General features: G+C 43.8%; 1 protein-coding gene across 1 annotated transcript in view; it reads right to left on the minus strand.

Moving 5' to 3' along the window:
- ITFG1 (integrin alpha FG-GAP repeat containing 1) overlaps window positions 1-27,616 on the minus strand; it is a gene marked incomplete at its 5' end in the record, with an annotated part of 284,615 nt that overhangs the window by 211,921 nt on the left and 45,078 nt on the right. The window contains 2 exons of the mRNA XM_089665615.1: window positions 2,451-2,614; window positions 19,037-19,131. Coding sequence (XP_089521741.1) covers window positions 2,451-2,614; window positions 19,037-19,131 — 259 coding nt within the window. The remainder of the gene's footprint in view (window positions 1-2,450; window positions 2,615-19,036; window positions 19,132-27,616) is intronic.

A 27,616-nucleotide genomic window follows, 5' to 3' on the forward strand; every position in this document is an offset into this window, starting at 1 on the left:
CTCTCCTCCCCAGTCATCCTAGCTGCCTAAAGACTAGGTTCACATTGAAGCAGTTTTGCTCCATCTTTCCTTCGATCAATCGATTGACCCTTTCTTTCTCTCATCGAAATTGCACCGTAGTCCACCAGGTACCTTTTCCAAAATCGCACTGTGCTGAGTTGATTAGAAGGGCATCATAATGTGATTTCCCTTGTCATGCCATTCTCTGAACCCAGACTTGAGAACTTCCCACAGGTGCGTTGCTTTTTTGAGGCACTATTCATGCATTTTTTATGCGGTTTCCCTTAATTTCAATGGAGGGATGTATTTTTGCAGTTTTTTTGTTTTACCAGACCACACATGCACCAAAAATGCAGCAAGCAGGATTTTTTTTTTAACTGCAACTGAAGCACAATGAACCAGTGTGAAGAGCTACATAGCATTTAGAGGCAAATTGGTCTTTATTAGTTTGGTAATGATATATAGGAACAGTCCTGTACAGATATGATAAATCAAGCCAATGTAGAAAGACAATAAGACAACCAATAAGAGCAGTAACAGTCTACACTAATAATAAGAAATGTAAAAGTGAGCGCTATCCAATCAGCAGCTACGCATTCAAGGTAACCAACATGAACCTTACAAATAGAATAGATAAAACAGTGCAGCGCTAAAATTATGATACCAAATAAAGGACGGTATTGAACGACAAACTGCTAATAAAGTTCGATATAAATTATAGTCTATGTGACTATAAAGTGCCAGGTGACTGGTTAAAACTCGATGGTGGTGCTCCGTGATAAATGGCAGAATTACGCACTCACCAGATGCGTAATAGTTATACGAATTAAGTATCACATCCAGAGGTTTCCACATCAGATATAGGTCTGGTCATGGTTTAGGTGATCCTCCCTCAGGGTGGTAGACAGCAATGCCCAGGTAACAGTCTACACACCTCAATAGTAAGACAAGAAAAATGCCAAAATCCAACAAAAATAAAGCACAGGGACGAGCCATGGCTGAAGACACAAGGAGCATCAATACTCATCCATGAACAGAAAACATCAAGCAACTGAGTGAGAGATATGGAAAATGTGAGAAGAACAAAAGCAGAAAAAAAAGAGTAGAAGGGGGTAGGGGAGAACAGGAAGCAGGACTGTGACGGTTATGAACCGCGTGATGCAGGTCATTGTAAAATATTGGAGGGGTATATACAGTGAAGGAAATGCATATTTCATCCCCTGCTGATATATGATATATAACATGTAGTTCTGGGATGACTCCTCGCTGTTCTCGTGATCATTGACACCCCACGAGGTGAGATCTTGCATGGTGCACCAGACCTAGGGAGACTGACACTTGTTTTGTGTTTCTTCCATTTGTGAATGATTGCACCAACTGTTGTCACCTTCTCACCAAGCTGCTTGGCCATAGTTTGGTAGCCCAGTCCAGCCTTGTGTAGGTCTACAATCTTGTCCCTGACATCCCTGGACAGCTCTTTGGTCTTTGCCATGGTGGAGAGTTTGGAATCTGATTGTTTGATGGCTCCTGTGGACAGGTGTCTTTTATACCGGTAACAAAATGAGATTAGCAGCACTCCCTTTAAGAGACTGCTTCTAATCTCAGCTTGTTACCTGTATGAAAGACACCTGGTAGCCAGAAATCCTGCTGAATGATAGGGGATCAAATCCTTATTTCCCTCATGAACATGCAGATCAGTCATCACTTGTTAGACGCATTTCTGCTGAATTTGTTGTTGCTATTCTGTCTCTCAGTGTTACAATACACCGACCATTCGATTTTTAGACCGATCATTTCTTTGTGAGTGGGAAAACATTCAAAATCAGCAGGGGAGCAAATACACATTTCCTTCACTGTACATAAGCACCCGGATCGAGCATCAGTGGGTAAGACATAGTTAGGTTATGTAAAAGGCGGAGGAACCAACCCAGGAGCAAGCTATTGTGAGCGCTACATAACATTTAAGGGGATGCAGGTTTCCTCTGCTTTTCTTCGGACACGCTACGGACTAGTCGATTCCCACACCAATAACCACCTGCAGCTGCACCGCGTTTCTCTTGTGAGAGGCATCTCATCCCGGGTGCAGGAACACCGCATGGTCAAACAGACATGCGAATGTGTTTTGGAAAAGCAGCACGGTTTCCCTGCGTGAAATGTGGGCACAGCATCCGAATCAAATGAATGGGCTGCCGTGCCCACGGGAACGAAGTCTGCACATCCTGCACCAATGTGAACCAGGTGTTAGAATTGTCAATTATACAAGTCACCCATATCCAACATTCATGTCATGCCCGATGCTGAATTTATGGAGAAATAGTGGAGAAGATACTCATGGTCTTGGAACGTGAGGTCACACAAGACTACTGACAATCTACCACTTTCCTCCCAAACATCCACAATGTCCCGCAGGACAATATTGAAATCATCGCATGCTATATAATGGCACATACCTTCCCGATGTGTTTCTCAGAATAGCCAGTGCATCTGGGTACCCGTCCATGTTATAATCTCCGATATGAAGAGTGATGGGCAATGACTGGGTAAGAGGAAGGGTTGGTGGTGCAAAACCCCAAACTGTGTTTCCATTGGTGAAATTCTGCAGCACTGGAACCCACTAAAAACAAACAAAAAAGAATGATGTTCTGTTGGAAAAAACATTAAAGTGTATCTAAAGCCATAAGCAAATTCAATTCACAATTCTTACACAGCCTACCTTACACCTCGCCGTATTTACCTCACAGTAGAACCTAATTGTTGGTGGTGCGGAGTCACACCTGGAGACTTTTTGCATCTTTGTTTTGGTCCTGTTCTCTCATACAAGCATTTTGGGCCAATGTCTTACAGTTTATTTGCTCAGTAAATTTCCTCCCCTTAAAACGGTTGCAGTTTGTCTCCTGCGCTTGGTAAACCATCTAGCCTTTTCTAGGGCCTCTAGAACCCTCTTGGGTCTACTTCTGCTCTATGCTAGAAAAGCCATTGTTCTGGCGTAGAAATCAGATAGACCCCCTACTTTAAAGCACTGGTCAATTTCGTGGACCCATTGTAGAAAATGACATATCTCTCCTGAGGTAGCCCCCAAAAATTCCGTAAGGTCTGGGATATTTGGATCGAATCTCCCTCTACTACTAATGCTAGAGATGATACTGTGCTTGACTAAAGTAGATGGTACGTTAAATCTATATTCCTGGAGGGGGAAGGGCTATGCGGGGGTTGACCTGGCAACGGTCCCCCTGTGTACCCCTCTGCACCTTTTAGCATCTACCAGGGACTATATATTGTTCACACTTCACTTTATTATTTATTGTGTTATACTTTTAATTTTCTTGCTTATATTTGTTATATGCCTAATCATTATGATAGTGCCTAACTTCCACCTCCTGATTGCCTACCTAAGTCCTTTGGATGCTGCTACCCTCGTTGATCGAGGGGTACTGGAGTTGTGACTACAGTTGACATTGTTCTTTTTTATGTTGTGTTTTATTTTGAGCCAAAGAATGCCCAAAGGCTCTGTTTTGTTGAGTATTTTTCTAAAAACAATAAAAACAGTTCTGAAAAAAAAAACGTGTATCTAAAGCCAAACCTGTTTTTTTTTTTTTTTTTTTTGGTTTGTCTACAGTAGAAGAAAAGCCATAAAACTGGACTTTTAAGTTGATCAAAAATTCCTTAACGCAACTATCCCCTCTTCAGTCTATCATGAATGCTGCTGCCAGACTCATCCACCTTACTAACCGTTCTGTATCTGCCATTCCTCTCTGCCAATCCCTCCACTGGCCTCCACCCCTCTCTGCCAATCCCTCCACTGGCCTCCACACAATGTCCTCCACCCCTCTCTGCCAATCCCTCCACTGGCCTCCACCCCTCTCTGCCAATCCCTCCACTGGCCTCCACTCAGTGTCCTCCATCCCTCTCTGCCAATCCCTCCACTGGCCTCCATTCAGTGTCCTCCATCCCTCTCTGCCAATCCCTCCACTGGCCTCCACTCAGTGTCCTCCATCCCTCTCTGCCAATCCCTCCACTGGCCTCCACTCAGTGTCCTCCACCCCTCTCTGCCAATCCCTTCACTGGCCTCCACTCAGTGTCCCCCATCCCTCTCTGCCAATCCCTCCACTGGCCTCCACCCCTCTCTGCCAATCCCTCCACTGGCCTCCACTCAGTGTCCTCCATCCCTCTCTGCCAATCCCTCCACTGGCCACCATTCAGTGTCCTCCATCCCTCTCTGCCAATCCCTCCACTGGCCTCCACTCAGTGTCCTCCATCCCTCTCTGCCAATCCCTCCACTGGCCTCCACTCAGTGTCCTCCATCCCTCTCTGCCAATCCCTCCACTGGCCTCCACTCAGTGTCCTCCATCCCTCTCTGCCAATCCCTCCACTGGCCTCCACTCAGTGTCCTCCACCCCTCTCTGCCAATCCCTCCACTGGCCTCCACTCAGTGTCCTCCATCCCTCTCTGCCAATCCCTCCACTGGCCTCCACTCAGTGTCCTCCATCCCTCTCTGCCAATCCCTCCACTGGCTTCCCATTGCCCAATGCATAAAATTCAAAACATTAACAATAACATAAAAGCCATTTATAACTCTGCCCCAAATTACATTACCAATCTTGTCTCCAAATATCACCCAAACTGTACTCTCCGCTCCTCACACAACCTCCTGCTCTCTAGCTCCCTTGTCTCCTCCTCCCATGCTCATCTCCAGGACTTCTCAAGAGCTTCCCCCATCCTCTGGAACTCTCTACCCCAATTTATCAGACTGGCGCCTACTCTGCTCACTTTTAGGTGATCTCTGAAAACCGATCTCTTCTTGGAAGCCTATCCTGCCCTCAGCTAATAATGGAATCTTCTACTCCTCCTACCAGCCCATCCCCCACAGTTATTACCTTTTGTACCACTAGCCCCTCTCTCTTAGATTGTAAGCTCCCAGGAGCAGGGCCCTCCTAACCCTCTTGTATTGAACTGTATTGTCTCCCGTTATATTGTAAAGCGCTGAGCAAACTGTTGGCGCCATAAATCCTGTATTATAATAATAATATAAATCCTGTATAATAATAATATAAATCCTGTATAATAATATAAATCCTGTATAATAATAATTAAAATTCAGCTTTTTTAGTAAACATAAAATAAGCGCACAACATACATAGAAGAACATTCATGATTACACAAGCAATGTTTTACAAAGAACACTTCAAGTCCGTGCCTTTATGCCACCTCTGTATGTTCTCAGCGAAGCCTAGAAGGATCCATAAGCAAAGATATTCTATGGTGAAGACAGAACAGTCTTCTTAACATGTTTCATGCTGGATTGAAGGGGGAGCAGGTCTGATCTTGACTCCATTTTCAGTTTCTATCTACCCCCCCCCCCCCTATTTCTTTCTTTCTTTTTTTGTAGCTTTGTTTCTCTGGAGTCGACCTTGATGATATGTGGTACCCCGCGGCAAGGTCAGGAGAAGTGTTTTCCTTTAATGATGCTTGTGCAAGGTTGCCTGCGCTGTGTAGCCCTGTTGCAGTTGCCCACCTTGTTACTTATATTGCCGAATACATAGTAACTTTGCCTTTGAAGTCTTGTTTGTATAATGTATGGGTCCTGGGGCCCCTTTTTTGGATGTTGTTATGGTTTGACTTCCATTGCACCCGATACTTGGTGGTTTGCGACTGTATTGTCTTTGTTTTTCTGACTATATTTTTCTTTGGTTCGTAAAATTGTTTGTTTTTACTGACAGTCTAAGGCCCTATGTACACGGGAAACTTCTGAATGATGGAAACTGACTGCTGGAAAACGTAGGTCAAAAAATGCCTGTTTAGCCGCGTTTGCATAACACGTTTATGAGTGTTTGAGTTTAGAAGTGTTTTTTTTTTTAAATAAGCAAAGGAGAACCTCTCAAATTCCCACAATGCTCTGAAAAGTGGTAAATTATTAACTATTTCAGACTGTTTCAGAGAAATACAGAGAGTAGAAGCAGAGACAGCAGGATGTGTTGAGATTAGCTTAGGTGTGAGTTGCTCATTAACATTTCTTTTGCTTCCAAGGGTGGGAAAGGTGTCTGGTGGAGGGAGTCATTAAGGTCACCTGGCAGGGGGTCTTCATGAGGAATTTGATGGTCATTAACATATATTTTGTTTCCAAGGGTGGGAGAGGTCTGAGGTGTGAATTGGTCATTACAATGTGTGACACGCTTGGTAGGAACATCCTGTGTTCAGTGTTTTGTCCATTTGAGTACCTTGAAAATGCTTTGCATGCATTTTTCATAATGAAAAAATGTTCTGGACAGCATCGAGAACTGGAAGAATGGAAAAAAATTTTCAAACGCAAATGCTTATAAACGCGGTTTAGTTTACAAGCAGCTTGCGTTTGAAACGCTGATAAAATCGACTGCTGGACGCAAGTTTTCTGCGTTAAAAAAACAACTTTAACTCAAATGCCTGTAACCAACTGTAAACGACGATGTGTACATGGACACATAGGAAAACATGAGAGTTCAGAGGCTGTTGAAGAAAATGCTGAACAGATCCTAAACGTGAGTTTATCAGCTGCAGTGTACATGAGCCCTAAGGTTCCAGGAAGACTAGCATTTTTTTAAGCTCAAAATGCTGGAAAAAAAAGCTGGTAGTAATGTCTTAGAAGAATTTAAAGCAGAGTTCCACTCAAAAGTGGAAGCTTCGCTTATTTGCCTCCTTCCCCCCTCCACTGAGATATTTGGCACCTTTTGAGGGGGAGCGAATACCTATTTTTGAGAGGGTCCTGCTCCAACTTCCGGCTCAGTTTGCCACGGCAAACTGAGCAGGACGTTCAGCCCTCTCCTTCCTCCAACAATCTCCTGAGAACTTTCACAGGTCCCAGGAGACTGCTGGGCCAATTAGCAGGTGCAGCGTGTGACGGGAGTCACTTTGGGTGGGGGGCCCATGGAACACAGCTCACTTTGGAGAGGTGGGCAGACCCCTGTCTCAGCTCCACATATCCCTATTATGTGTAAGTCACCCTGTGCCTGTTAGGGGTACAGGGTGATCTGTCCTAACATTGTGTAGACATGTCTATGGGGTAGGTGGGGTGGGGGTTGTGGATTGTTTGGTGTCATGTGGTTGCATCCCATTGTTCTATTGTGTGTCTTGCTTGGGAGCAAACTTTTATGGGATGTATGTGTTTATGTGTATTAGCTTAGTGGGGGAGGGGTCTCCAGCAGCCCTCCCTCCTGATGGGACTGTCTGCTGGTGCCAAGTTTGAATACCTGTGTGTCTTGTTACTAAATGTAGATTGCCCCGCCCCGTGTGTCATTATGCAGGGAGGGGGACTGTTCCTTGAGTGTATATATCTTGTATCTTTGTTGAAATAAACTAGTCTACCTTCTGGTTTACTCCAAGATTGGTGTCGTCTAGTCTTGTATGGTCAGCTGTGGTGTCTGTTGTCGGCGTTAGTCTAACAGAAGTACCCAAGCGCAGTTTGGGGTTGGTTCCGTTACACAGCTATCATGATGGAGACCAATAGAGAGAGGGCTTCCCTTGCAGCTAAGTTCTGGACTCCCCTGAGAGTGGGACAGCGGGAGTCAGGCCCAAAGTTGCACAGGTCACCTGTAGGAGTGCTGGTTGGTGGCCCACTCAGCAGCACAGCTGGTGCACGGAGATAGGTCTGCAGACAGGAGGCGCCTGTGCGTGGTATGCAAGCCCTTCCGGGATTTAGATGTTTACTGGGTAGTCGGTTCAAGCCAAGGTCAGGTACCAGGTGGGAATCAGAGCACACGTAGTCAGATGGGATAGCCGAGGTCATACATAGAGGAGAGAGAGAAAGAGAGGGAGAGTATCCGTAAGCCAAGCCGAGGTCAGATCAGGGGTAAATCAGAGTAGACAGGTCCAGGAGCAAGCCGAGTCGGTAACAAGAAATAACAGGAAACAGGAACAAGGCACGGGGAGCTAGAGATCATCCAGCAACTTGAGGAAGTGATGAGACTCTTTATAAAGGCCGTCTGGCAACAAACTGAGGCTGATGCGTGTCTCTGCGGCCATGCAGAGTACTGGCAGAAATGCCAGATCTTCCAGAACTTCTGCCGTGGACAGGACCCTGACAACAGCACATAGAAAGCCTTAAGGTAAAAAAAAACCCCCAAAAAAACACACCTTTCTGCCTTTAGAACCACTTTAAGCAATAAAATGTAAGTGATTTCAGAGGGGTGCACAGATAAAGTAGAGGAAGGTACTCTGGATAATGAGGGTATCTATTTTTAAAAATTCCCTTTACCTGTCCTTTCTCTCCTGCAATCAGTTTTTCTTCATTGTTATTTTAATACGAAAATGTTAATATGTACAAGGCACACTGGCAGAACTTTAAAGGCTTACAGGGCAGATATTTCTGAACAAACTAAATGAGATTGGGGTAAGGAAAGATAAATTTATACAGAGCCGAAAAACTAAATTTATATAGCCGAAGATTCCGGTTTGACCTATATTATCATATCTGCTTCTATTGTCGTTACAGCTAATACAGGGATTGGGGACAGCTTCCGGGCCAGACGATGAAACGCTCCTATTTGTCATGTTAGCTGGATGAGAGGATGGAGCGGAACAAAAATAACCACCCCTTCTTCTGCAGCGGGAGCTGAAAAACTGGAATCGTAATTGGTGGAAAATGGAAATGTTCAGTTAGCTGATCCATGGCCAGAAAGAAAGCATCGTTTTCTTCTAATTCTATAATTAACCACTTGACCCCCAGAAGGTTTTGCCCCCTTCATGACCAGGGCACTTCTTTTTTTTGCTATTCAGCACTGGGCTACTTTAATGTGTCCATGGCCAAAAAGAAAGCATCGTTTTCTTCTAATTCTATAATTAACCACTTGACCCCCAGAAGGTTTTGCCCCCTTCATGACCAGCGCATTTTTTTTTTTTTTGCTATTCAGCACTGGGCTACTTTAATGTGTCCATGGCCAGAAAGTAAGCATCGTTTTCTTCTAATTCTATAATTAACCACTTGCCCTGGTCATGAAGGGGGCAAAACCTTCTGGGGGTCAACCTTCTTTGTCGCCTGTACATCCATGAACCGTTGATACAAGGTAGGATGGATCCATGCTTTCATGTTGTTTACCCCAAATTCTGACCCTACCATCTGAATGTCACAGCTGAAAAGGAGACACATCAGACCAGGCAACGTTTTTCCAATCGTCTTTGGTCCAATTTTGGTGATCCTGTGCGAATTGTAGCCTCCTTTTCCTGTTCTTAGCTGACAGGAGTGGCACCCTGTGTGGTCTTCTGCTGCTGTAGCTCATCTGCTTCAAAGTTCGACGTGTTGTGCATTCAGCGATGGTCTTCTGCATACCTTGGTTGTAACGAGCGGTTATTTGATTTACTGTTGCCTTTCTATCATCTGGAACCAGTCTGCCCATTCTCCTCTGACATCAAAAAGGCATTTTCCTCCGCACAACTGCTGTTCACTGAATATTTTCTCTTTTTCGGACCATTCTCTGTAAACCCTAGAGATGGTTGTGCTTGAAAATCCCAGATCAGCAGTTTTTGAAATACTGAGACCAGCCAGTCTGGCACCAACAACCATGCCACGTTCAAAGTCACTTAAATCCCTTTTCTTCTCCATTCTGATGCTCGGTTAGAACTTAAACAAGTCGTCCTCACCACATCCAGATGCCAAAATACATTGAGTTGCTGCCATGGGATTGGCAATTTGTGTTACCAAGCAATTGAACAGGTGGCCGGCGAGTGCATATACTGGAATGTACGCAGCTATGACACTATACTGGTAATGGCGGTGATCAGAGACTTATAGTACGACTGTGTTAGTGCGGTGGGCAATCTGGCGCTAACAGACACTGGCTGGGAGGGACATGAACTAACACTAGCGTTGCTAGAGACACAAATACAGTGATCAGATACTGCATATCTGTGATAATGTATATTATGTTACTATTCTTTTACACTTCTATTATTATTATACAGTATTTATATAGTGCCAATAGTTCACTCAGCGCTGTACATTATAGTGGTGGACAGTACACGAGACAGTAACAATACAATACACGAGGGGTACGAGGGCCCTGCTCCTTGGAGCTTACAATCTAGGAGGGAGGGGAGAGTGGTACAGGAGGAAATAGCTGTGGGGGATGGAGTGGTGGGAAGAGCGGAGGAGAAGGCAATTAGGTGAGGGCGGGGTAGGCTTCTCTAAGGAGATGGGTTTTCAGGGTGCGGAGGGTAGGTGACAGTCTTATGGATTGATGTTGTGAGTTTCAGAGGATGGGGAAAGCCCTGGAGAAGTCCTGGAGACGGGCATGGGAGGAGAAGACCAGGGAACTAGAGAGTAGGAGGTCTTGTGAGGAGCGGAGAGCGCGTTTTGGGTGGTAGATGGATATCAGGTCGGTGATGTAGTTTGGGGCAATGTTATGAACAGCTTTGAGCCCTAAAGAAGGTGGATTCGGAGTAGCTTCTGATATCCCTGAAATGCATTCCTTATCAAATTGTGATAAAAAAAAAAACCAACCATTTGCACCAAAATGCCTGATTGGTTTGTCCTTATTGGTGGTCCTTTTCTTCTACAAGTCAAGCCTTCATCCAAGGTTCCTCAATGGGTAAGGGTCTAGGAGCAGCCTAATCGACACCACTGAATCTGCAGGAACCGAGGAAGTTCCTCAGATTCAGCCTCTCCCACAAAACCCCCCTGTGCTTCTACCTCAACAGGATCCCTTTAAGAGAATGAACATAAAATTGGAAAGGCAGTTCTGTCAATTTATTTTAAGTAAAATGCCTCTAGCATCAGCGTGTCAATCTTCCACTCCATTGCCGGTGGAACATTTTATTTTGCCACTACAAGACAGCTAATGGCAAACGATTAAACATTCACACTAATACAGTCCACATTAATAACCTCATCATTAAAGGATTTGTGAACTCCGAGTCTAAGGTAGGAATTAAAGAACGCTACTGGCTGATAATGTTCTACTTAAAATTGCAAAGTATTAGGGCTCATGTACACGGGGCCTTTGGAAAACACTTCTGAACGATGGAAACCGACTGCTGGAAAACACAGGTTGAAAGACGTCTGTTTAGCCGCATTTGCATAGTGCGTTTTTAAAGATACAGTTGCAAGAAAAAGTATGTGAACCCCTTGGGATTATGTGGAGTTTTGCATGAATTGGGCATAAAATGTGCTCTGAATGTCATCTAAGTCACAACAATAGAAGAACACAGTCTGCTGAACATAATACTATACAAACATTCATCCCCACTGTAAAACATGGCGGAGGGAGCATAATGGTTTAGATAACTAAATTTAGGCTACATAGACTACATAATATGACTGAATACAGTTGAATAAAAAAAAATACAACCATTTTAATAACTGCCTGGAGTTTGCATGTTCTCCCTGTGCCTGTGTGGGTTTCCTCCGGGTACTCCGGTTTCCTTCCACACTCCAAAGACATTCTGGTAGGTGAATTGTCTCCTGTCTAAATTGTCCCTAGTATGTGTATGTATGAATGTGAGTTAGGGACCTTAGATTGTACGCCCCTTGAGGGTTAGGGACCTTAGATTGTACGCCCCTTGAGGGTCAGGGACTGATGTGAATGTACAATATATATGTAAGGCGCTGCGTAAATTGACGGCGCTATATAAGTACCTGAAATAAATAATTAAAAAAAAAACAACTCAATTGGCAATGTCATTTGCTGCCTCTGCACCTCACAAGCAATCATTGGCTTTCATAAGAACGTTAGGTACAACCATGGACCCTACTCATCTCCACTGGACCATACCAACAGCCCTGAAAAAGGGGGAGGCAATTCCCCAAAAAGCGTTGGCTCTCTATGTACTGTACATGGTTTACCTCCAATAAACGAATATATTTTTCATCAAGAGTTTACTTATTCTGGACACTGGGCGCTCCTCTCTCCCTACTCAGGTAACCATTGTAAGGGGACAGCTCTCCCATTAAATACCAATGTAGTGGGACCCTGAAACACCAATGCAAGGAGAGGTTTCCCTACTAACCCCCACTGGGGGGGGGTCTGTCTTTGTTTTGGATGTTATTATATTTCATTTTAATTAGAGATGCACCGATTCATCAGCAGCTGAAATGTATCGGCTGAAAATAGTGTTATCGCCATTTTGCCAATAATGGCCGCCAATAAACGTGCGATTTTACCCTCAATTTTGCTGCGATTTTACCCTCAATTTTGCCAAGATTTTACCATGTTTAGGGTGCGATTGTCATAGGTCATGTGACTCAAAAACGCATTAAAACATGTGTACGGTTTGTGCTGCGCTTTCAATGCATTTGCGGCCCGGTCACACCAATGCAGCTTGTGTTTTGTCCATTTTGCAGTATGTTTTGCTTTTTTTGATGCATTTTGCTTTTTTCATTAGCCAACTTGTTGCTGAGCAGATTAGAAATGCTAAAAGCATAAAAAAATGCATCAAAACCGCACTACACGCATTTTCTCCAGCATCTCCATTGAAGTCTATTGAACCAAAAATGCTACATTTTGCCTTTATAAAAGTCCCTGACCCTTTCCAAAAAGGCAGCAGCTGAAAAAAGCATAGATGTGAACATGTCCCATAGGAAACCATGTTAAATGGACTGTAGTGTGTTTCTGCAAAAAGCAGATAGGTGTGAACCTGACCAAAATGCAACAAGCAGGATTTTTAATACCACAAGAAAAGCGGCTTAAAGGGATGCATTTATCTTGCACTTTTTTTTTTTTTTTTAAAGCAAAAGCGCTTCAAAAACTGCTCAGCGTGAAAACAGCCTATTGGACGAAAAGGTGCTGAAAATAAATTCATATTCATTTAAATTCATGATAATTAAAAAGTCGATTACAACTATATATACAGGCATACCTCGATTTACGAACGCCTTGGTTAACGAAATTTTTGGTTTACAAATAAAAATCCATTGAAAATAATGCCTCGGTTTACAAATGTTTTTCGCAATACAAACAGATTGATTGGTTTTTAATGCAGTTACAAATATTTTTTTTTAATCATGTCCCTGTACAGTATATATGCCTTTAAAGTGCACTTTATAAAGAGTTTTGAACACATAGAACTTTTTTTTCCTTTTTTTCTGACCTCCGGAACTGATCAATTGGTTTTCAATGCAGTTATTAATTCACTTTTAATCATGTCCCTGTACAGTATTTATGCCTTTAAAGTGCACTTTATAAAGAGTTTTGAACAAAAAAAAAAAAAAGACTTTTTTATTTACTTTTTTTCTGACCTCCGGAACAGATTAATTGGTTTTCAATGCATTCCTATGAGATAGAGCATTTTGGTTTACGAATATTTCGCAATACGAAAAGTGCAGCAGAACAAATTAAATTCAGAAACCGAAGTACGCCTGTATGTGTGTGTGTGTGTGTATATATATATATATATATATATATATATATATATATGGGTTTTTTTTTTAAACTGTCCATTTTGGTTTTTGGCCAAATGCACCCTGAATTTTCGGTTTTGGCCCATAATTTAAAATTTTGGTGCACCACTAATTTTTATACTGTTGTTATTATGAAAGTTATTTTATCATGTACAGCAGAAGGTGTTCTAAGATATTTGTTTCGTATATTCTATGTGCACCTCTGTCTTTATTTATACTGGGTATTATATCTATCACTTTCTGATCCTAATGTACAGTGAGCTGTAGATAATACATTTTAGTAGAGGTCTCGCTAGACCTGAAAATGATTTCTTCCAGGGTAAAAGGGTTGAGAAAGGCCGAAATAGGCAAACTGGCAGAGTCTCTTTAAAGCACAGCCAACGCAGACAAGGTATTCCAGAGTTCAGCCCTTGCATCTTCAGAAATAGATAGGTTATATTTAGAGATCTAAACAGCTCCGTCATTAGGGACTCTAGAAAAGGTTTTTTGTTCAGATTGGAGTTCTTTAAATCAAATGGGACTAAAAAAAAGTTTATCCTTGGATGGGAAGAGGGCAGGGATTAATCTAACAATCTGAAAGCACGCTGAAACCTTCCCAGTTGGGGAAAAACAAAACAATCCAAGTGTGTTCCTTCCCCTACCCTCCACCTTCTACTTTGTAATCTGTTATCAAAGTGTCTGAAGAAAGCTGCATTTGTAACAGTTTTTTTCCCCAGAGCAGCCAATGAGATATTCCCTTGGCAGAATGAGACCATGAAATTAATTTTACTCTTTGCCATGGGGAAGCGGACTGTCTGAGACAATGCGGTCCTCAGGTACTTGATATATGAGGTTGGATTTGTCAACTAAAATATGAGTGGCCTGTTTATAGAGATGCTGTTGCTATGCCCGTTTGGGGAAAAGTGACACTGCCTAGTGTAAGAAGGTAACTTCACCCATCTACAATCTCCCTCGCCATGTCTTCCGTACAGGAGTCTACCTTGAGGAACATCTGGTGTTGGAGCCGGATGGAGAACTTCATTGCCTCTCCTGGATGTGACAGTGTTCAGGCATGGCAACTGGGTGCTCAGGCTCAGGAACTGTCACATGGGCAACATGTTCCTCTATACCAGTGTGTCGCAGTGGTGCACAAAAATACGATTTTTGGGCAATTTGTAGACATTTTGCAAAATGCTCCCCTGAAGAAATCTGAAAGCACCCCAGGGTGCCTGGGCACCTTGGTTAAAGAAGGCTACTTTATACCCAGAAGCTTCAATCTGTTACAGCAACGGAGTGAAGGTTTAGATGAAGCTGGGAGGTGGAGAAGGATTATCAGGAGACATTGCCACTATGCCCATTTGGGGAAAACTGACACTGATAGTTCTCAACCAACAAGAAGGTATACTCGCCCATCCACCGCCCCCCACATCTGCGCTGCAGGAGTCTACCCTGAGGAAGATCTGGTGTTGGACGTTCCCTGGATGATGATCGTCATCGCCTTTCTCCAATGTGAAAGTGTTCAGGCATGGAGATTGTGTGTTCAGATCCAACCACTGTCACATGGGTCACATGTTCCTCTATTCCCAGAAGCCTCATTTTTATGGGTAGCAGAGAAGGATTATCAAGAGACACTTTCACTATGACCATTCAAGGAAAAGTGACACTGTCTCCTGCAAGAAGGTATATTGACCCATCTATTTTCCCCTCGCCATGTCTTCCCTGCAGGAATCTACCGAGGAACATCCGGTGTTGGAGCCGGATGGAGAACATCATTGCCTCTCCTGGATGTGACGTTGTCACTATGCCCATTTGGGGAAAAGTGACACGGATAGTCCTCAACCAACAAAAAATGTATTCGCCCATCCACCATCCCCCACATCTTTGCTGCAGGAGTCTACCATGGAGAAGATTTGGTGTTGGATCTTCCCAAAATAGAGAACATCATAGCTTTTCTCCAATATGTTCAGGCATGGTGACTGTGTACTCAGGTCCAAGTACTTTCATATGGGTCACATGTTTCTCTATACCCAAAAGCCTCATTCTGTTTGAACAACAGAGTGAAGGCTATGATGGAGCTGGGATTATCAGGAGACACTGTCACTATGCCCCTTTGGGGAAAAATGACACTGACAGTCCTCAACCAAGAAGGTATACTCCCCCAACCCCCCACATCTTCGCTGCAGGAGTCTACCATGGGGAAGATCTGGTGTTGGATCTTCCCAAAATAGAGAACATCATTGCCTTTCTCCAATGTGTTCAGGCATGGTGACTGTGTGCTCAGGTCCAAGCACTTTCATATGGGTCACATGTTCCTCTATACCCAAAAGCCTCATTCTGTTCGAACAACAGAGTGAAGGCTATGATGGAGCTGGGATTATCAAGAGACACTGTCATTATGCCCCTTTAGGGAAAAATGACACCGACAGTCCTCAACCAAGAAGGTATACTCCCCCAACCCCCACATCTTCGCTGCAGGAGTCTATCCTGAAGAAGATCTGCAGTTAGAGCTTCCCCAGATGAAGATTGTCATTGCCGTTCTCCAAAGTTAAAGTGTTCAAGTATAGTGATTGTGTGTTCAGGTCTGAGCAATGCCACATGGGTCACATGTTGCTCTATACTCAGAAGCCTCATTCTGTTAGAACAACAGAGTGAAGGCTGCAACAAAGCTGGGAGGCAGAGAAGAATTATCGAGAGACACTGTCACTATGCCCATCCGAGGAAAAGTGACACTGCCTCCTGTAAGAAGGTAACTTCACCCATCTACATTCTTCCTCGCCATGTCTTCCCTGCAGGAGTCCATCCTGAAGAAGATCTGGAGTTAGAGCTTCCCCAGATGAAGATTGTCATTGCCGTTCTCCAATGTTAAAGTGTTCAAGTATGGTGATTGTGTGTTCAGGTCCGAGCAATGCCACATGGGTCACATGCTGCTCTATACTCAGAAGCCTCATTCTGTTAGAACAACAGAGTGAAGGCTGCAACACAGCTGGGAGGCAGAGAAGAATTATCGAGAGACACTGTCACTATGCCCATCCGAGGAAAAGTGACACTGATAGACCCCAAAGCTGCAAGAAGGTATACTCATCCATGTACACTGCCCCTAACCGTGTCTTCAGGAGTTTACCATGGGGAAGATCTGGTGTTAGAGCTTACTCAGACGGGGAATGTCATTGCGTCTTCCAGATGTGACAATGTTCAGGCTAATGGGTGCTCAGACCCAAGCACTGTCACATGGGTCACTCTATACCCAGCAGCCCTATTCTGTTAAAGCAACAAAGCCAAGGCTCAGATGGTCGCTTTGCCTAAATGGGCAAAAGTGCAAGTATCACCCTAAAGGTTATCTATAGTAACTTCATACACTTTGATGTTATAACATCAGCATAGAAACAGCAATACAAACAATAATTATATTCGAAACCCAATATAACATTACTAAAAATCTCTTCACTTTGTGAGTGCTGCTTGTTTGCTGGCTGTCTCTTTCTACAACTTCCTGGATTCCCTGCATGCTTTGCAGCTTCTCCATAGTCTAAGTACTACATATCCCGTGGTACCATGTTACTTGCAAGCAGCGGTTCCTGTGCTGACTCGGCCTCCTGACACTCCTCCTCTCAGCACTTCTATTGCTCAGAAGGCAGGCTCTGTGATATGTGAGACACAGCAGTGCCTATTCACAGGTCACTATAAACATGTGGCACAGAATACAAGAGTAAATGTGTGGGGATCTTCCCAAAGTCAAGATTGCTCAGAGTAGGCTGGAAATAATTGAAATTCGGTGTGTAAATGAATATATGATTTAAAATATTAACCAACTATTAATAATGTTCCCTCCTTCTCCTACTTACCCTTAATAAAAAAAAGATCCGTGTACTTACCTATTTTCAATCTGCTCAGGTCACATGATGCTGCAGCTCTGTGCAAGGGAGCGCTCGACAACAGCTGTGAAATCCAGGTGGCGTAACGTCACCCCTAGCCTTTCATGGCCAGCACTAAACAGAATTCAACGTCCTGCGCTCAGGTGTGGTGCTCGAGTTTCAGGTAAATTGTCCTTATTACAAATCACCTGGACCTATCCATTCCAATCCAACTCTCAAGTTTTCACCATGCTTGCTGCCCTCCTCAGATTAGGGTAGTAAGAAGACATGCTTCAAGGGGGGTTCCCTCTTCATCACAGCTCTAATAAAGAGGGGACCTCCCCCTTGAAATGCGTCAGTATCTGCTGACCCATTTGGCATCTTCCCAGCATAAAAGAAGCATTTATAGAGGCCTTGGGAATTCTCCATTTGGATATTTACGAAGAGCATGTCCTTATTATTGGTTTGTGAGTATAACAACCTATTTTTCTTTTAACCACTTCCCGTCCGGCCCATGTACATAAACGGCCGGACGGGAGCAGTGCAAGGTCAGGTGGCCGTTGATAAACGTCCTCCCCGTATCCCTGCTTGTGCGCGTTCCCTGGGAGCGCGCAGCACCGCGATCCGGTGCCTGCTGTGTCCTCAGGACACCGATCGATGTACGGGACCTCTGTGCGAGGTCCCGATCATGTGATCACTGATTGGCCAATCAGTTATCACATGAATAGCAGTAAGCAAGATATCACTTCTGACATCATTGCTGACTACGTGTGAAATCTGTGAATGATCACAGAGGTCACATGGTACAGGGCTATTCACAACATCCTTGTACCATGTGACAAACTGTGACCAATCACAGCTCACACAGTATTTCTCAATGGCTGCAAGAATGCAGCCAGAGAGAAGGAGAAATGATTGCTTTTACAGCCTTTATGTGTGTAAAAGCAATCAGTGTAAAAAAAACAAAACAAAAACAAAACAAAAAAAAAAACAAACAATCTTCACCACCCCTCACTATGGTGACACTGTACTGCTAGGGCAGGGGTAGGCAAACTGCGGCTCTCCAGCTGTTGTGGAACTACATTTCCCATGAGGCATTGCAACAAAACTGGCAGTTACAGTTATGACTTGCAGAGGCATGATAGAACTTGTAGCCCTGCAACAGCTGGAGAGCCGCAGTTTACCTACCCCTGTGCTAGGGTGACAGTATGTTAAAAAAAACCCCAGAAAACACATAAATAATAATATAAAAAGATCAAATAAAAATGTAAACTTTTTTTTTTTAAATTATAATTTTTGGTTATAAACTGATCTGGGTTATTTTTTTTTTTACTAAAAAGATAACTGAATACATTTTTGGACTTTTTAATTTATATAACAAAAAAAATAAAAATCTCAGTGGTGAATAAATACCACCAAAATAAAGTTTTATCTGTCCCAAAAAAATGCTAAAAAATAAATATGGGTACAGTGTTGCATGACTGCGCAATTGTCATTCAAAGTGTGACAGCGCTGATAGCTGAACACTGGCCTGGACAGGAAGGGGGGGGAAGTGACTTGAAGTGGTTAATAAACTGTGTCTGAAGATAAAGCACTAGGCCGGGGCATCCTCTCCCTGTTCTCTATATATAGGGCGCTTCTTTCACTGCTTAGGACCAGCTGATCACTGACACAGAGCAGCTGGAGCCGCAGAACAACGTGAACGGAGCAAATTAAAAATAGTTAGGTGTACACATCTTTTTTTTATCCAGGTTAGGCAGGAGAAGCACAGGAGGGGGAGGGAACATTTTTAGGAATAATTGGGAGTAAAATAAATAAAAATAAATGATGACAACTCATATTTAACCTGAGTAGAGCCGTGTTTCATGAGATAGATTACGCTCTTCGTACACTTGTCATCTTCACAAGCTGGTAGCAGATGATCTTGTTGGCCATCTCCGTCTGAAAAAAAAATAATACGCATGCATTATAAGATGTTCAACTCCGTACAACTATGCAAAAATGATATCTGCAGCACACAATAGGGGAACTCAGCTGGTCCATCCCGGAGCATAATGAACTTAGAAAGACATCGTGATTACATGTGTTATTCCATTCCTTTAGGCGCAGTGGTGCCCGGAGGGTTCTGGGAATTCGCAGCTGTGCTGTCAACCCACGTGGAGCGTACACATACACAAGGATGTAGGATGGATGTAAACCCTAAATGAATGACATTTCATTGGCTACATTATTGTCTCTCGTAAACAGCTGCCCTTTGTTTGTTAATAAAATCCTTATTTTTTTCACCTTTTTTATCCTATCATCAGTGTCCTGACTCCTGCGTTATCCAATCAGCAGGCTGGAGATGGAACAGTGACCGTGACACATTGCGTAGCCTCCCTAGCGGTCTGATGATGTCAGTATTTCTGTGCTCAAAGCGGTACATTTTTTTGCATGGAAATATGTATTTTTTTTATTGCAGGCCTGTAATTCTTAGGAATAACTCACTGAAATCTGTCTGAACAAGAGTCTAGTAAACATCCCGGGGATAAAATTTGAAACATGAAATCATAAATTATAATTTAGTAAATAATCATAAAAAATAATATAATAATAATAAATTTAATTCAATAATATAATCAAACGAAAAACACTGAAATGTGAAATAGAGCGTCAAGTTGGCACATCGCTGAGCTCAGTCGCAGAATCGTTTTCAGTGTCTGATGAGGAATTTCCCCCACCAATCATTATCACTCAATTCTGCAAGTGGTTCTGATTTACTATCGCTGTTCTCTAGCCGCTCTAAAACCGCGTCTGACCTAAAGGGACGCTTTTTGGACGCCATGGACGTTTCTCAGTTTCCAGGCAGAAAGGGCGGTAAAAATGCAGGCAGGGCGCCGGACAAAGCACTCGGGACAAAATGTATGTGAAATACGATGTGATTTTAGTGTATTTAGTGAATGTCACTTTTTCACATTTTTGAATTTCCCGCCAGTTCCGTCCCCCGTACGTCCCGACGTCGCAGGGAACGGAACCCGGAAGACAGATGCCGGCATCGGCCGGAGGACATTGCCGGGGACACTGCAGGGGGGACATCGCGGGAGCGCAGGACAAGGTAAGTGCAGAAGAGATCCCAGAGCAACGCTGCAGTGTATTCCCGAGTGTAGTTCGGGGGGGGTTACCACTTGTGGTACTGAAACTTTACCCCGAGCTACACTCGGGAATACCGCCAGGGGGGTTAAAGCTAACTCCGTTTAAATTCATTAAATAGCGTGCCTCTTTAGAGGTTATTTTTAATTTTCCACCACGCACTCTGTGGTCACCTACTGGAGAACCGAATATAACCTGCATCCCACAAAACAGCAACCATCTGCCAGTCCTAAGGTCAAGAGGGGCAGATGGAGACCCAGAGCCAACCTGGACCTATGGCCAAACAAGGCCATGGAGGAGCACATGCTGGGTAAATACAAACGCCAGAGATGTACACGTTTGCTTTAAAGCTGAAGATCAATCAGCAAATATTTTGCTCCTTCCTCCTACAGTATACACTCAACGGCCACTTTATTAGTTACACCTTGCTAGTGCCAAGAAATCTCCCCAACGCCATGACACCCCCACCACCAGCCTGAAACATTGCTACAAGGTAGGATGGATCCATGGTTTCATGTTGATTATGCCAAATTCTGACCCTACCATGTAAATGTCGCAGCAATCAGTCTGCCCATTCTCCTCTAACATCAACAAGGCATTTTTCTCCACACATCTGACACTTACTGGATATTTTCTCTTTTTTGGACCATTCTCTGTAAACCCCAGAGATGGTTGTGCATGAAAATCCCAGTAGATCAGCAGTTTTTGAAATACTCAAACCAGTCCGTCTGACACCAACAACCATGTCACATTCAAAGTCACTTAATTCCCCTTTCTTCCCCATTCTAATGCTTGGTTTGAACTTCAGCTTTGTGTAAACTATGTCTACAGTGAAGGAAATAAGTATTTGCTCCCCTGCTGATTTTGAATGTTCGCCCCTCACAAAGAAATGATCGGTCTAAAAATCAAATGTTCGGTGTATTGTAACAATGAGAGACAGAATAGCAACAAAAAATTCAAAAGAAATGCATGTCTAACAAATGATGACTGATCTGCATGTTCATGAGGGAAATAAGGATTTGATCCCCTATCATTCAGCAGGATTTCTGGCTCCCAGGTGTCTTTCATACAGGTAACAAGCTGAGATTAGAAGCAGTCTCTTAAAGGGAGTGCTGCTAATCTCATTTTGTTACCTGTATAAAAGACACCTGTCCACAGGAGCAATCAAACCATCAGATTCCAAACTCTCCACCATGGCAAAGACCAAAGAGCTGTCCAAGGATGTCAGGGACAAGATTGTAGACATACACAAGGCTGGACTGGGCTACCAAACTATGGCCAAGCAGCTTGGTGAGAAGGTGACAACAGTTGGTGAAATCATTCACAAATAGAGGAAACACAAAACAAGTGTCAGTCTCCCTAGGTCTGGTGCACCATGCAAGATCTCACCTCGTGGAGTGTCAATGATCATGAGAACAGTGAGGAATCATCCCAGAACTACACGTGAGGATCTTGTCAATGATCTCCAGGCAGCTAGGACCACAGTCACCAAGGAAACAATTGGTAACACACTACGCCGACAAGGACTGAAATCCTGCAGTGCCCGCAAGGTCCCTCTGCTCAACAAAACAAGTGTCAGTCTCCCTAGGTCTGGTGCACCATGCAAGATCTCACCTCGTGGAGTGTCAATGATCATGAGAACAGTAAGGAATCATCCCAGAACTACATGTGAGGATCTGTCACACACACAGCAGTGGGTGCCCCCACAGCAAGCTGCTTGCGGTGGGGGCACCCAACAGACTGAAGGAGACAGGAGAGCCTGGGGGGGACCCAAGAAGAGAAGGATCCAGGCTGCTCTGTGCAAAACCACTGCATACAATAGACATGTTTGTTATTTTACAAAAAAAAAAAAATTAACCTTTAGAATCGCTTTAATTTATCTACTGCTATATATGCTTCAACTCTCAAAAATATAGAGTTAGGATTGCAGTATATAGAGGAGCCTTGACATGGGCACTGCAGCTTCCACAGATATTTGCAAATGTGTGCAACTAAAACCTGTTTTTAATGTGAAATTGTTAGACAGGGTTCTTTCTTTTGTTTTTCTTGCAGGCTTGCTGCTGCGTGTGCTGGGAAATGATTGTCTGTATGTGATGTGCACTGCCGTTACATGTGCACCTTACTGCAAAGGTTAGTTATTAAATGGGGCGGTTGCCATCTTTATGTAGAGCTCCCTCTCATAACACTACCTACATCTATCTATTGGTAAAACCTGGATCATGCTTGAACAAATCACGGATGGCTTTAAAATGACTCGTATTTCAGTAAACGGTAGGGGTCACGCTCAAGAGGGCTCAAGCCGCAAAAGTCATCTCTGTGGGCAATAATCAATGCTCCAGCCTAAAGACATCCATTCGTCAGGCTGCACAGTTCATCAGACTGTTCTCACTTGTCACCAGGAGACAATTTAAAGTCCGTTATGGATCATACAGATAATTTCATACTATCTGTCTGATCCAATAAGTCCTTAGTAGTAACATAATCATGAGTCAAACCACAGCCATATCATGGGGTTAATGGCACATAGGAAACTGGAGCAGGTTGCCCCATCTTACCACCCATTTGTGGCAAATGACCTCTTTGTCTATTTCCTCCATGTGTTCTATCAGGACAGTAGAGGTGTTTGCGGCAGCAAAATTGGTGGCTTGTCACCTCTATGTGGTTTAGCTCTAGTCATCAAAAGTAACCCACACTAGACTAGTGAAGGAACTGGTGTCAGATAAATGAAGAGATGGATCAGCCTTCTGGGTACTACAGCAATGCATTTCGTCCACGTGACCTGCAGGCTTTTATTGGTTTAATGCTTTATTTTTCCAAAAATCAGGTGGTATGCAATAGGAATGGTAACCCACATGGTCTAGTGAGGGAACTGGTGGCAGATGAATGAAGAGATGGATCAGCCTCCTGGGTACTATAGCAATGCATTTCATCCACGTGACCTGCAGGCTTTTATATTTGTTGCTTTATTTTTCCTAAAATCAGGTGGTATGCAAAAGGAATGGTAACCCACATGGTCTAGTGAGGGAACTGGTGGCAGATGAATATAGAAATGGATCAGCCTTCTGGGTACTACAACAATGCATTTAGTCCATGTGACCTGCAGGCTTTTTTACGCATTCATAGTTACGTAGTTAGTCTGGCTGAAAAAGTCCATCCAGTTCAACCAATAAAAAAAAAAAAAAGTTTTAATCCTACACCCACAGTTGATCCAGAGGAAGGCAAAAAAACGCAAAGCATGATCCAATTTGCTCCAGGGAAAAAATTCCTTCCTGATCACCCGAGAGGCAATCGGATATTCCCCTGGATCAACTTTACCTATAAATGTTAGTATCCCGTTATATTCTGTGCAGGGGCAGACTGACAACTCATGGGGCCCCCGGGCAATAGGGGATCATGGGGCCCCTGTGTCCTTGCCCAAACTCAAAAAAGCCTATGAAAAAGGTACCAGGGGCATCTCATGGGGCCCCCTACTGACCCCCAGTCCTCAGGCAGTGCTCGAGTTTCCAAATGGTCAGTCCGCCCCCGATTCTGTATATCTAAGAAACAATCTAGGACTTTTTGAAAGCAATCCACTGAGCTGGCCAGAACCAACTCTTGAGGGAGTCTATTCCACATTTTCACAGCTTTCACTGTGAAGAAACCTTTCCGTGTTTGGAGATTCAATTTCTTTTCCTCCAGACGTATTTTTCCAAAATTCAGGTGGTATACAACAGGAATGGTAACCATCAAAACATATTACAATTCACAATAATTCAAAACCTCGCTTTGCCAGATTTGTAAACATAAAACTACGAATACAGTGCATATACTTCTTAAGATGATGTGATACATGAATTATGAGCAGGTAGATTACAGGAAACAGCAATTTGCTTACCCCCTTCCAGTCCGGACACTTTCCCCCCCTTCCAGTCCGGACACTTTCCCCCCCTTCCAGTCCGGACACTTTCCCCCCTTCCAGTCCGGACACTTTCCCCCCCTTCCAGTCCGGACACTTTCACCCCCTTCCAGTCCGGACACTTTCACCCCCTTCCAGTCCGGACACTTTCCCCCCCTTCCAGTTCGGACACTTTCACCCCCTTCCAGTCCGGACACTTTCCCCCCTTCCAGTCCGGACACTTTCACCCCCTTCCAGTCCGGACACTTTCACCCCCTTCCAGTCCGGACACTTTCCCCCCCTTCCAGTCCGGACACTTTTGCCCCCTTCCCCCCCAGGCCAATTTTCAGCTTTCAGCACTATCACACTTTGAATGGCAATTGCGCGGTCATGCAACACTGTACCCATATGAATTTTTTAGCATTTTTTTGAGACAGATAAAGATTTATTTTGGTGGTTTTTATTCACCTCTGGGATTTTTATTTTTTTTGCTATGTAAATGTCCAAAATTTTTGAAAAAAAGTTTCTTATAAAATGTTGCTAAAAAATAATATTTCATCATAAATCTTGGCCAAAATGTATTTTGTTATCTTTTTAGTAGAACAAAACCCCAAATTAGTTTATAACCAAAAATTATAATTTTTAAACCTTTTTATTTTATTTTTTCATATTTTTTTTTTTTACATACTGTAACCATGGTGACACTGTACTACTTGTGGGGGGTGATGAAGATTTTTTTTTTTTACACTGATTGCTTTTATACCCATAAAGGCTGTAAAAGCAATAATGTCGCCTTCTCTCTGGCTGCATTCTTGCAGCCATTGAGAACTACTGTGTGAGCTGTGATTGGTCACAGCTTGTCACATGGTACAAGGCTGTTGTGAATAGCCCTGTACCATGTGACCTCTGTGATCATTCACAGATTTCACACGTAGTAAGCAATGATGTCAGCAGTGACATCTTGCTTACTACTCTGCATGTGATCACTGATTGGCCAATCATTGATCACATGATCGGGACCTCACACAGAGGTCCTGTAGACGATCGGTGTTCCACTGTGTCCGGAGGTGCTGCACGCTCATAGGGAGCGTGCACAAGCAGAGGGCGGAGAGGCCGTTTATAAACAGCACCCCGACCCTGCATTGCCACCGTCTGGCCGTTTACATACAACGGCCGGACGGGAGATGGTTAAACAGCAACAATACCATTCCTGCAAGCAGTGGTAATTTGTTATCATAATATCCAATACATAGATCTTGAATTATAATAGAGTTGCAAGGGTGGGGTAAATCCCGACTCCATGTTAAGTAGAAAGTGCCCCAAAGGGATATATTTTGGAGTTGTCTAGAATGAGGATAGAATCCCATACAGAAAAAAAAGGAGGAGAAAAAAGACAAGGACTGGAAGGAATTGGGGAGTCCACCAGATAGAGGACCTCTCCGTAGCTTCAAAAAGGACTCCAGTACAGGAGAGCAAGCAATCATGTTAAGAAGAGCAAAACCCCCCCAAACTTCTCATCTAGCAAGCTAAATGCATAATTAGTGTAAGAAAATGTTTACCCTGAGAAGTGTTTGCATTCCTCTGTACACAGGAATTTTAGCCAGGAGAACCAAGTAGTTTTCAATCTGTCATTTGAGACCTTGACTGAACCGGTCAGATCTTCTATCAATCTAATATCCTTGACTGGACTCAACCATTGTGTCATTGTTCGGGGAGCATGAGACTTCCAGTTTTCAGGTATACAGGAACATGCTGGATTGACTAAGTGTACAATAATTGACTTTTTAAAAAATTTTCGGGGTTCCATGTTGTGGTGGAGAAGGAAATTGACCTGCTGGCTTTGTCAAGACAAGTAGGGTCCAAGGTATCTAAATGTCAGCAGTATTATTGTGATATCTAATTAACCTCTTCCTGAGTTTCCTCCCCTGCCAATGTTTGCAATCACTTTATATTGTTCATTGTATTATTGGTTATGGGCTAACATCCCATTTTGGATGAGTCCGTATGAATCAACTAATGTAGGGAACTCCCGGCATTCTCACAGTTAGTGTATGCCGACACAGACCAGTGAAGGAAAAATATTCTTTGAGCTCGCTTCTACTGGTAGAATAATTGGGTTTATGTCGTTCACACTAACATCTTCTACGCTCTCCATCCTTTTTCTTTTTCTCTGAATCCGTATAACAGAGCTTGATGAGACAAAAATAATGTGTAGCACAAGTCGATTTTAAAAGGGCTGTAGGGAGGAAAGAATGTGGAAGCATTCAGATGTGAAGGGGCTTTAATAGCCGGAATCTCTGGCAGGCTTTGAATTGTGTCTCCAGTCTATGACTGGCTTCTGATGCATGTCTTCTAGTCTCCAACAACTCTGGTAGAATGTTCGTAGTCTCTGGTCATCTCTGACAGCTTTATGTAGCATTGCGTTCAGTGAGTATTATGCTGAGGTTCCCTTTATCAAGTGTATAGGATGCCAGGAATGGGTCCTAGATGTTAGATGTGTCACCATTGTGTGGGTTGTGGTCCCTTTAAGGGATATGACAAAAGAAGTAGTTCTGAGTATCAGATTCTTACCGATGCATGGTGGGGAGTTCCGGGATGAGCTATTAAAGTGTTACTAAACCCAGAACCCTGCATTCACTATATCTGGTCTCCCTGAACCCTGCATTCACTATATCTGGTCTCCCCGGACCCCGCATTCACTATATCTGGTCTCCCTGAACCCTGCATTCACTATATCCGCTCTCCCCGGACCCTGCATTCAGTATATCCGCTCTCCCCGGATCCTGCATTCACTATATCCGCTCTCCCCGGATCCTGCATTCACTATATCCGCTCTCCTCGGACCCTGCATTCACTATATCTACTCTGCCCGGACCCTGCATTCACTATATCCGCTCTCCCCGGACCCCGCATTCACTATATCTGCTCTCTACGGACCCTGCATTCACTATATCTGGTCTCCCTGAACCCTGCATTCACTATATCTGGTCTCCCTGAACCCTGCATTCACTATATCCGCTCTCCCCGGACCCTGCATTCACTATATCCGCTCTCCCCGGATCCTGCATTCACTATATCCGCTCTCCTCGGACCCTGCATTCACTATATCTACTCTGCCCGGACCCTGCATTCACTATATCCGCTCTCCCCGGACCCCGCATTCACTATATCTGCTCTCTACGGACCCTGCATTCACATATCCGCTCTCCCTGGATCCTGCATTCACTATATCTGCTCTTCCCGGACCCCGCATTCACTATATCCGCTCTTCTCGGACCCTGCATTCACTATATCTGGTCTCCCTGGACCCTGCATTCACTATATCCGCTCTCCCCGGACCCCGCATTCACTATATCCGCTCTTCTCGGACCCTGCATTCACTATATCTGCTCTCCTCGGACCCTGCATTCACTATATCCACCC

Source organism: Staurois parvus, unplaced genomic scaffold (genome assembly GCF_062004578.1).
Source record: "Staurois parvus isolate SC_StPar_1 unplaced genomic scaffold, SC_StPar_1.0 ptg002264l, whole genome shotgun sequence".
Classification (NCBI taxonomy): domain Eukaryota; kingdom Metazoa; phylum Chordata; class Amphibia; order Anura; family Ranidae; genus Staurois; species Staurois parvus.